A 12,150-nucleotide genomic window follows, 5' to 3' on the forward strand; every position below is an offset into this window, starting at 1 on the left:
TGTCCTCTGGTCTGATGAAACAAAAATAGAACTGTTTGGCCATAATGCCCATCATTATGTTTGGAGGGAAAAGGGGGATGCTTGCAAGCCGAAGAACATCATCCCAACCGTGAAGCACGGGGTGGCAGCATCATGTTGTGGGGGTGCTTTGTTGCAGGAGGGACTTGTGCACTTCAGGAAATAGATGGCATCATGAGGGAGGGAAATTATGTGGATATATTGAAGCAGCATCAGTCAGGAAGTTAAAGCATGGTCGCAAATGGGTCTTCCAACAATGACCCCAAGCATACTTCCAAAGTTGTGGCCAAATGGCTTAAGGACAACAAAGTCAAGGTATTGGAGTGGCCATCACAAAGCCCTGACCTCAATCCTATAGAAAATGTGTGGGCAGAACTGAAAAAGTGTGTGTGAGCAAGGAGGCCTAGAAACCTGTTACACCAGCTCTGTCAGGAGGAATGGGCCAAAATTCACCAAATTATTGTAGGAAGCTTGTGGAAGGCTACCCGAAACTTTTGACCCAAGTTCAACAATTTAAAGGCAATTCTACCTAAGACTAATTTAGTGTATGTAAACTTCTGACCCACTGGGAATGTGATGAAAGAAATAAAAGCTGAAAGAAATCTCTTCTATTACTCAGACATTTCACACTCTTAAAATGAAGTGGTGATCCTAACTGACCTAAGACAGCAAATTTTTACGAGGATTAAATGTCAAGAACGTGAAAACCTGAGTTTAAATGTATTTGGCTAAGGTGTACGTAAACTTCCGACTTCAACTGTATGTGTGTGTATGTATATATATAAATAAATATTCAATTAAAACAGAGGCTATAGAGGTTAATCTCACCACGTAAGGCCGACTGAACTCTTCACACATCTCCAGGGCGATCATATCTGCCTCCTGCAGCCCAACACTGCCGTCCACCAATAGGAAGGTCCTTACCAGACTGATATAAATGTAACACAGCAGAGGGAAGCATGATCATGTCACACAAACAGACAAATGCATTCGATCTACATCAAGACTCTCCAACCCTGCTCTTTGAGAGTTACCGTCCTGTTGGTTATCAAGCACACCCAATTCTAATAATTAGCTGGTTTATAAGTTGAATCAGGTTAGTTTACAACTGGGATTGGATCGCAAACCTACAGGAGGGTAGCTCTCCAGAAACCGGGTTGGAGAGCCCTGATCTACACTGAACAAAAATAGAAATGCAACATGTCAAGTGTTAGTTCCATGTTTCATGAACTGAAATACAAAATACCAGATTTTTTCCATACACAAGTTTTCTTTCCAATTTTGTGCACAAATGTATTTACATTCATATTAGTGAGCATTTGTCATTTGGCAAGATAATCCATCCACCTGACAGGAGTGGCATATCAATAAACAAATTAATCAGCATGATCATTATACAGGTGCACCTTGTGCTGGGGACAATAAAAGGCCCCTTTAAAATGTGCAGTTTTGTCACACAACACAATGCCACAGATGTCTCAAGTTGAGGGAGCATGCAATTGGCATGCTGACTGCAGGAATGTCCACCAGAGCGGTTGCCAGAGAATTTAATGTCCATAAGCTGCCTCCAACGTCATTTTAGAGAATTTGGCAATACGTCCAACCGGCCTCACAACCGCAGACAGTCCAGGATCTCCACATACGACTTCTTCACCTGCGAGATCGTCTGAGGGGTGGGGGAGGTGCTGAGGAGTATTTCTGTCTGTAATAAAGCCCTTTGTGGGGAAAAACTCATTCAGATTGTCTGGACCCTATGCCCTCTCAGGCCCACCCATGGCTGCACCCCTACCCAGTCATGTGAACTTCACAGATTAGGGCCTAATGAATTTATTTAAATTGACTGATTTCCTCATATGAACTGTAACTCAGTAAAATATTAGAAAATGTTGCATGTTGCATTTAGATTTTTGTTCAGTATACTTACTGTACATTGATTGACGGCCACATAACGTAAAGCTAAAACATCCCGAATACCTACTTTTTTCTTGTACCCAGATAGTGCTCCACCATCTCCACAAAGTCCTTGGGAGCCCTGTATCCATAACCAGGCATGTCCACCATAGTGAAAGCTTTGCCCACTTTGAAAAAGTTCATCTTCTTGGTATGGCCCTGAGAGAGAATGGATAAAATGCCAGGTAGTGAAAGTAACTTAGAGAATGTATGGAATGAGACAGAGCGATAACACAATGTAGGACCCCCCCCCCAATAAACAACAGATCTTAGTTTACTCACTGGTGTTTTGGAGACTCGAATTTCTACATCAGGAGCCAGGGAGAACAGAGCTCTGATGAGAGACGACTTCCCCACATTACTCCTGCCGATGAAACACACCTGGCAACGCATAGACAATCACCATGATCAATATTACAACACATCAAACATCCAAAAGGGGTGTAAGGACCTAAACAACAAGCTGACCAAATTGAACATATTAAATATACTACAGCTCAAAAGTTTGGGGTCACTTCGAAATGTCCTTGTTTTTGAAAGAAAACTTTTGTTTCTGGCTATTTTGAGCCTGTAATCAAACCCACAAATGCTGATGCTCCAGATACTCAATTAGTCTAAAAGGCGGCCAGTTTATTGCTTCTTCAATCAGCACAACTGTTTTCAGCTGTGCTAACATAATTGCAAAAGTGTTGTCTAATGATCAATTAGCCTTTTAAAATGATACACTTGTATTATTTAACACAACGTGCCATTGGAACACAGGAGTGATGGTTGCTGATAATGGGCCTCTGTAAGCCCATGTAGAGATTCCATTCAAAATCAGCCGTTTCCAGCTATAATAGTAATTTACAACAATAACAAATGTCTACACTGTATTTCTGATCAATCCGATGTTATTTTAAAATGGGAAAAAAAAAAGAAAAAAAAAAAGTGCTTTTCTTTCAAAAACAAGGACATTTCTAAGTGACCCCAAACTTTTGAACGGTAGTGTGTACACATGAAACACATACACATGAAAAAAATTGTTTTTTTTGTATTATCACTTTGAAGTTAAAGCTTAGTGTATGTAGATATTTGAAAACTAGATAAGTTCACCTTAAAGTATATTCTGCGATGCTGAGCACACTGCTTTGGGTTTGCAACTGTGTGTTGCCAGCCATGATATAAAATCAGTCATTTGTAGAGATATGACAGTGTGCTACTGTAATATCCATGGAGTCCCAGCGGACAAATCAGAGCTGCTGGAGCCATCTGTCTCTGACACAAGATGGAGTCTGTCTGACACAAGATGGATGCAGAGAGCCGCTCCCCCATGTTGCCGGGGGATAAATCACACCGACAGGGGAGAGGTGGTGAGCCGAGCGGTAACTAAAACCACGTGTCTCAATCACTGAACCCTCTGGCTCTGCACCACTCCTCTCTCCAAACATCTTTCCATTTGGAACTGCGGGGAAGAATCTAGGTTAAAGTCCTGGTCTGACTGAGGTTACATGAATACATTTCAGAATTGAGTTAATTTATTAAGCCATGGCCAATGTTCACTTCATTCCATTCTTATAAGAATAAGAGCATGAAGGAGGGGGCGAGGGTTAATCTGCCCATTCCACACACTTAGTCATCCCCCCCAGTCTTCCACCCACCCACCCACCCACGCATGTGCCCCCACACACTCCAGACCCAGGTTCAAATACATGTATTTGAATATTTGTTATTTAATATACTTTTTCCTCCTGTGTATTTTAGTATTTTCACAGCCCAAAACTATTTTTTGTATGCAATTACAGTACCAGTCAAAAGTGCGGGCACAGCTACTCATTCAAGGGTTTTTCTTTATTTTTACTATTTTCTACATTGTAGAATAATAGTGAAGACATCAACACTATGAAATAACACATATGGAATCATGTAGTAACCAAAAAAAAAAAGTGTTTAAATTATTATTATTATTTTTTTTAATCGAAATATATTTTCTATTTGAGATTCTTCAAAGTAGCCACCCTTTGCCTTTGACAGCTTTGCACATGCTTGGCATTCTCTCAACCAGCTTCACGAGGTAGTCACCTGGAATGCATCTCAATTAACAGTTGTGCCTTGAAAGATGTTCCACAAATCAACTTTTTTCTTAATGCATTTGAGCCAATCAGTTGTGTTGTGACAAGGTAGGCGTGGTATACAGAAAAATTCCCTATCTGGTAAAAGACCAAGTCCCATATTATGGCAAGAACAGCTCAGATAAGCAAAGAGAAAAAAGACAGCCATCATTGCTTGAAGACAAGAAGGTCAGTCAATCTAGAACATTTCAGGAACTTTCAAAGTTTCTTCAAGAGCAACCGCAAAAACAATCAATCGCTACGACGAAACTGCCTCTCATGAGGACTACCACAGGAAAGGAAGACCCAGAGTTACATCTGCTGCAGAAGAGAAGTTCATTAGAGTTACCAGCCTCAGAAATTGCAGCCCAAATAAATGCTTCACAGAGTTCAAGTAACAGACGCATCTCAACATCAACTGTTCAGAGGAGACTGCGTGAATCAGGCGAATGAGTAAACCCCCACTGCCATTTGTTCTATTGGCCAACGTACAAGCATTGAAATATAAAATCGACTTGACCTACGATCAAGATTATCCAACCAACGAGATATTAAACTATAATGCTTATGTTTCACAAGTCGTGGCTGAACAACGACGACACGGATAAAATAAAGCTAGCGGGATTTCCCATGTACCGGCAGAACAGAGAATCTGCGTCTGGTAAGACAAGGGGTCCCCCACCCCTTGTCTTACCAGACACAGATTCTCTGTTCTGCCGGTACATGGGAAATCCCGCTAGCTTTATTTTATCCGTGTCGTCGAGTGTGTTTCTATTTTTCAATAACAGCTGGTGCGGGATGTCTAATATTAAAGCAGTCTCAAGGTATTGCTCACCTGAAGTAGAGTACCTTATGATAAGCTATAGACCACACTATCTGTATTATTTGTAGCGATCTATTTACCACCACAAACCGATGCTGGAACTAAGACCGCACTCAACCAACTGTATAAGGCCATAAGCAAACAAGGAAATGCTCATCCAGAAGTTGTGCTCCTAGTGGCCGGGGAGTTTACTGCAGGCAAACTTAAATCCATTTTACCTCATTTCTACCGGCATGTTAAATGTGCAACCAGAGAGAAAAAAGACAACTCTGGACCACCTTTACTCCACACACACACACGTGTACAAAGCTCTCCCTCGCCCTCCATTTGACAAATCTGACCATAATTATATCCTCCAGATTCCTGCTTACAAGCAAAAACTAAAGCAGGAAGAACCAGTGAGTCACTCAATACGGAAGTGGTCAGATGACGCGGTAAAAATTCACAAAGCCGCGGGGCCAGACAGATTACCAGGACATGTACTTAAAGCATGTGTGGACCAACTGGCAAGTGTCTTTACTGACATTTTCAACCTCTCCCTGGCAGTATGTAATACCTACATGTTTCAAGCAGACCACCATAGTCCCTGTGCCCAAGGATGTGAAGGTAACCTGCCTAAATGATTACCGCCCCGTAGCATTCACGTCGGTAGCCATGAAGAGCTTTGAAAGGCTGGACATGGCTCACATCAAAAGCATCCTCCCGGACACCCTAGACCCACTAAAATTTGCATACCGCCCCAACAGATCCACAGATGACACAATCTCAATCGCACTCCACACTGCCCTTTCTCACCTGGACATAAGAAACACCTATATCAGAATGCTGTTCATTGACTACAACTCAGCATTCAACACCATAGTGCCCACAAAGCTCATCACTGAGCTAAGGACCTTGGGACTAAACACCTCCCTCTGCAACTGGATCTCCTGACAGGCCACTCCCAGATCTGCCATGCTGACCCTCAAGACTGGGGCCCCTCAGGGGTGTGTACTTAGTCCCCTCCTGTACTCCCTGTTCACCCACGACTGCATGGCCAAATACGACTCTAACACCATCATTAAGTTTGCTGACGACAAAACAGTGGTAGGCCTGATCACCGACAACGATGAGACAGCCTATAGCGAGGAGGTCAGAGACCTGGCAGTGTGGTGCCAGGACAATAACCTCTCCCTCAATGTGTGCAAGACAAAATAGCATATTGTGGACGACAGGAAAAGGTGGGTTGAACAGGCCCCCATTATTATATATATATATTTTTTATTTCACCTTTATTTAACCAGGTAGGCTAGTTGAGAACAAGTTCTCATTTACAACTGCGACCTGGCCAAGATAAAGCATAGCAGTGTGAACAGACAACAACACAGAGTTACACATGGAGTAAACAATAAACAAGTCAATAACACAGTAGAATTTTAAAAAATAAATAAAAAGAGTCTATATACATTGTGTGCAAATGCACGAGGAGGTAGGCAAATAATTAATTTACATCAGAGCTGTAATGGAGCAGGTTGAGAGCTTCAAGTTCCTTGGTGTCCACATCACCAACAAACTATCATGGTCCAAACACACCAAGACAGTCGTTAAGAGGGCACGACAACACATTTTCCACCTCAGGAGACTGAAAAGATGTGTCATGGGTCCCCAGATCCTCAAAAAGGTATACAGCTGCACCACTGAGAGCATCCTGACTGGTTGCGTCACCGCCTAGTATGGAAACTGCTCGGCATCTGACCATAAGGCGCTACAGAGGGTAGTGCGTACGGCCCAGTACATCACTGAGGCCGAGCTTCCTGCCATCCAGGACCTATATACTAGGCAGCGTCAGAGGAAAGCCCCAAAAAATGGTCAGAGACTCCAGTTACCCAAGTCATGGACTGTTCTCTCTGCTACCTCACGGCAAGCGGTACCGGAACACCAAGTCTAGGACCAAAAGGCTCCTTAGCAGCTTCTACCCCCAAGCCATAAGACTAATTATTCAGCAATCAAAAAAGGGCCACCGGACTATTGACATTGCCCCCCCGTTAAGAATGGAGGAGGTGTGATGGTGTGCTTTGCTGGTGACACTGTCAGTGATTTATTTAGAATTCAAGGCACACTTAACCAGCATGGCTACCACAGCATTCTGCAGCGATATGCCATCCCATCTGGTTTGCGCTTAGTGGGACTATTAATTGTTTTCTACAGGAGAATGACGCAACACACTGTGTAAGGGCCATTTGACCAAGGCGGCGAATGATGTAGTTGCTGCATCAGATGACCTGGCCTCCACATTCACCCGAACTCAACCCAATTGAGATGGTTTGGTATGAGTTGGACCGCAGAGTGAAAGAAAAACAGCCAACAAGTGCTCAGCATATGTGAGAACTCCTTCAAGACAGTTGGAAGAGCATTCCAGGCAAAGCTGGTTGAGAGAATGCCAAGAGTGTGCAACGCTGTCCTCAAACAATTTTCAAATATTTTTCCAAAACATATTTCAAACGCCCTGAAATAATCAGTACTAAAAGTTTGGCAAAAAAGGCAAATGTTTATATACAATTCTGTGAACAGAAAATCAAGATGGAGGATAGCCTTATGTCTCATCTAGGGTCAGCAACATCTGTTTCACTCTTGATCTCTGGTCCAGTCGTCAAACAAAATCATACAACCAAAGTCAACACTGTGGTAACATGATTGCTGCTTTTGCTAATTTTGAAGACACAACAACCTCTGAAGAAAGGGATAATGATGCCGAAGAGGAAGGTTTGCAACCTGTAAGTTCCACTGACCTTGAAGTTCACTTTCCACAGCATGAAAGATGCTTTGCTCACACACTATAGCTCACCATTAGACTGCCTTAAATCTACAGATAAAGGCTTTGGAAATGGCTTTGCTGAGGTTATTACTGTCTCCCACTATCCCAAGCCCACATTTGCACAGGATCACCTTAGTGTGTCCCCTACAGCACCTTCAGAAAGTTATCATACCCCTTGACATATTGCACATTGTTTTGTTACAGCCTGAATTCAAAATGGATTAAATATATTTTTATCTACACACACACCATAATAACCAAGTGAAAGCATGTTTTTAGAAATGTTTGCTAATTTATTGAAAATTAAATTACAGAAATATTTTATTTACATAAGTATTCACACACCTGTCAATACTTTGTAGAAGCACCTTTGGCAGCGATTACAGCTGTGAGTCTTTCTGGATAAGTCTCTTAGATCTATCCACACGTGGAATGTGCAATACTTGCCCATTATTGTTTTAAACATTATTCAAGCTCTGTCAAATGGAATGTTAATTTTTGTTAGACAATTCTTTTCAGGTCTTGCCATAGATTTTCAAGTAGATTTAAGTCAAAACTGTATCTCGTCTGTTCAGGAACATTCAATGTCTTCTTGGTAAGCAACTCCAGTGTAGATTAGGTTATTGTACCTCAAAGGGGAAAGCATCTCCCAGTGTCTGGTGGAAAGCAGACTAGGTTTTCCTCTAGGATTGTGTTATGGGATTTATATGAATAATGACTAAATTATGTATACATTTAAAGTAGAACTATAACTAAACAGAATACTACCCTGTCACTGTATGAATCTTATTATAATCAAAACACTGAATATAATGCGTGTAGTTTTAGTCAAGAACTAGAACAAGGACTTTCTGTTCCTTGTTAGAAACGAATGGAGCTATCGTCATACCGGCTGGAAAACTGTGTTCCTTACAGGACATTCTGTCCCCACCCAGGGAGGGGAGAGACCTTGGGCTTGTAGTAGATTATTTAACAGGTGGCAGACAATGTGAGAAGGCTTGTGAACTATATTGCCATTGTATCTGAGAGGAGGGACATTTATGATGAAATGCGAGGTATATAAACCAATGTACATGGTATTATGACCAGAGCGCTCGAGAATTAACACTATTGGTTAATGTTGATGACTGGTCACTGTCTATTTTATGTAAATAAGAACCTTACAAATTCTTATAAACAGACAGTGTATTAATTGAATTGGTTAATGAACACATAGGAACTAAATTCCTCTAACAGACTGTGCCTGTGTTTAGCTCCATTACATTTTTTTTTATCCTGTAAAACTCCCCAGTCCTTAACGATTATAAGTATACGTATAACATGATGCAGCCAACACTATGCTTGAAAATATGGAGCGTGCTACTCAGTAATGTGTTGTATTTGATTTGCCCCAAACATAAGAAAAACAGGAAAATCATGTTAAACACTATTATTGCACACAGAGTCCATGCAACTTATGTGACTTGTTAAGCACCTTTTTACTCCAGAACTTATTTAGGCTTGCCAAAACAATGAGGTTTAATACTTAGGGGCGGCAGGTAGCCTAGGGGTTAGAGCGTTGGGCCAGTAACCGAAACGTAGCTAGATTGATTCCCGAGCTGACAAGATAGAAATCTTTAGTTCTGCCCCTGAACAAGGCGGTTAACCCACTGTTCCTAGGCCGTCATTGTGAATAAGAATTTGTTGTTAACTGACGTTGCCTAGTTAAATAAAAGGTTACAATTTTTGTTTTAATCCTCAAATTATATAGACTCTTAGACTTCATTTGACACACAGTTTGACTAGCTTTGGGATACATCGAAATCTGTGTATTGGTTGAACTCCCTGAGTTGTGCATCGTTCCTGTGGGTGGTGACGGAAAATAACCATACCACAATATAGCTGTTTCCTGTCAACAAAGGCAAATGTATAATCTCTAGGAACTTGTGTGTCCCATGGTGTTTATACTTCCATACTATTGTTTGTACAGATGAATGTGGTACCTTCAGGCGTTTGGAAATTGTTCTACAATTTATTTTCCCCTGATGTCAAGCAAAGAGGCGCTAAATTTGAAGATAGGCCTTGAAATACATCCACATGTACACCTCCAATTGACTCAAATTACGTCTATTAGCCTATCCGAATCTTCTAAAGCCTTGACATCATTTGACATTTTTCAAGCTGTTTAGAGGCACAGTCAACTTAGTGCATGTAAACTTCTGACCCACTGGAATTGTGATACAGATTATTTCACTTATAATTCACTGTATGTAAACAATGGTTGGAAAAATTACTTGCGTCATGCACAAAGTAGATGTCCTAACCGACGTGCCAAAATTATAGTTTGTTAACAAGAAATGTGTGGAGTGGTGAAAAACAAGTTTTAGTGACTCCAACCTAAGTGCATGTAAACTTCCGACTTCAACTGTACATATTCCAGCATTCTCTGCAGTTGTGGAGTGGCTTTTCCAACATTGGAGGACGTATCTTCAGACCAGATCGCTGCTCCATGTCTGACAAGCTTTTTGAAACCCTGATGTTTTTAAAAAAATGTAACAATAACATTTTTTCATCTTTCTTGAGACACCAATGTTAAATTGAAGCTGCATATTGTGATCTAAAAGTGAAATAAGACCTAGCCTTTACAAGTGTTTTTTATTTCAAATCAAACTACTATGTACATTCACAACTATTTTAACATACATCCAACACACATCCCTCCACCTACCTCTGGCTGGTTCTGTGAGGGCGCGTGTTCCATCCTCACGGCGGAGGTGTGGTAATCAATCTTGTGTGAGGAGGACGGGGAGAAGAGTTTCTCTGCCTTGGTTATGTCCTCCACACTGGGCTGGAAGAGCTGAAAGTTGCCCCTATCCACTGAACAAGCCAAGTGGGGCTCCAGCTCACTGAAGGGAAACAGCAGGCCCCGGAGCTTCCTCTGGGGGAGCAGGGAGGCTTGATGGAAAGAAGCCAGATTGTGGGCACCCTGCTGGGATGCAGTCCAAAATCCAGTCCCTGGCTTTAGCCATAGCCTCCTGCAGAACATCTTTTGTTTGATGTGTGAGCTGCAAAAGTATGATGTCTTATAGGTTATCTGTGTATTTTTTTCTATAGTAACAATTGTTGGTTGACTGTTTTCGAATACCACTATGCACCGCCCTCACACAAGTGTAGGCAATTGTCATTATCACCTAAGCACTTTAATAATAATAAAATGGGTTTGGCACATCTCTTGATGCTCTGATGAAGTCACAACTGTCGGAACGCGTTTGCCTGCCCGGACGAAAATAAAAAGGTGAAATGAGGTGACGTCTTTTTAAAAATATTGTGCCGTCGTTTCCCAATGTTCATGAACTTGGGATTTAATGGGTAACGTTAGGTTAACACATGACATGGCTATTATTACATTTTATGGCAACTAGCTAGCTATCTGTTTACTTCGCAATTCTTAATTAATTAAACTTACCCAGTGACTTGCTGAAATACTACGCCAATAATTCCTGCGCGTTTAAATGTGACAATACATATATTGATCAAATTTCGAAGAGATGCATTGTTAGACGTACATTTTCTAGTCAACGTCCTCCATGTTTGATTTTTAATGGTTACATTGAAATGCAACCGGCAGACAAAAGTTGACACATTTGTAGTTCCGCCTTAAAACCACACTCTCCATTCTCGAAGTCTTTTTCTTCTTCGACGAGGTTTAAAGGCAGCCACTAAATATTGCATTACCGCCACCTACTAGACTGGAGTGGAACTCCCTTATACTTTGCATGAAAATATAAATATATAAACAAATACCCTACAATCTAACACTACACTCACACAAAAATAAAAATAACACCACCCTAGTCCACTATTTAAATGTATTTAGTCATACCTCAGGCCAACAACCTGAAAGGATGGGACACCACTTAACACACCCTGTAACTCTTCTGATGTTAAGTCTTGCACACCAAATACCTCTCTGCAGCTACCACAACCTCCATGTTTTGTGACCTACATTCTATCCCTGCAGTACAGTTAATAACCATTGCTATAAATGCTAAAAATCCAATCTTACTGAAACATATATCACTTGTTGGCCTATCCCTCTGTACTGGTACAGATCTACTACAACACCACTCCGCTCAGGATCCCTCCACCTTGACCCATCTTCCCGTACTTTCCCCAATGCTACACATTCCTTTGTCCTCATGGCCTTCTGCACACTTCTCACACCTAGGAACCTCCCTTCTACACACTGCTACCACATGCCCATAAGCTTGACACCTGTAACAACGTAATGTATTCGGCACAAGAGCTCGTACAGGATAACGTATATCCTAACATCACTATGTCGGACAAACATCAAAACTCAAAAGAACAGACAATGACTCTTCTGTTTCACCACTCATGCCGCCATGTTTCTTTCCCCCATTCGTCTAACACAGAGCGCCTTCTCCTTCCGACCAGCAGAAACACAAACAATTATCACAAGACCACTTCTGGTT

At 41.5% G+C, this 12,150-nt stretch overlaps 1 protein-coding gene across 6 annotated transcripts in view; it reads right to left on the reverse strand.

Annotated features, from left to right (window-relative positions):
* LOC139380474 (GTP binding protein 8) overlaps positions 1–11,339 on the reverse strand; it is a 21,612-nt gene extending 10,273 nt beyond the window's left edge. For 5 of the 6 annotated variants that reach the window (XM_071123168.1, XM_071123170.1, XM_071123167.1 and 2 more), the window contains exons 1-5: positions 11,121–11,242; positions 10,383–10,719; positions 2,251–2,349; positions 1,997–2,127; positions 847–946 (exon numbers count right to left, since the gene is read on the reverse strand). In XM_071123168.1, coding sequence (XP_070979269.1) covers positions 847–946; positions 1,997–2,127; positions 2,251–2,349; positions 10,383–10,700 — 648 coding nt within the window. In that variant the 5' untranslated portion in view covers positions 10,701–10,719; positions 11,121–11,242. Of the gene's footprint in view, positions 1–846; positions 947–1,996; positions 2,128–2,250; positions 2,350–10,382; positions 10,720–11,120 lie in introns of all 6 variants that reach the window. The other variant, XR_011628440.1, reaches the window with a different exon arrangement.
* Positions 11,340–12,150: the final 811 nt, after the last annotated feature.

Source organism: Oncorhynchus clarkii, chromosome 22, assembly GCF_045791955.1.
Source record: "Oncorhynchus clarkii lewisi isolate Uvic-CL-2024 chromosome 22, UVic_Ocla_1.0, whole genome shotgun sequence".
Taxonomy (NCBI): Eukaryota; Metazoa; Chordata; class Actinopteri; order Salmoniformes; family Salmonidae; genus Oncorhynchus; species Oncorhynchus clarkii.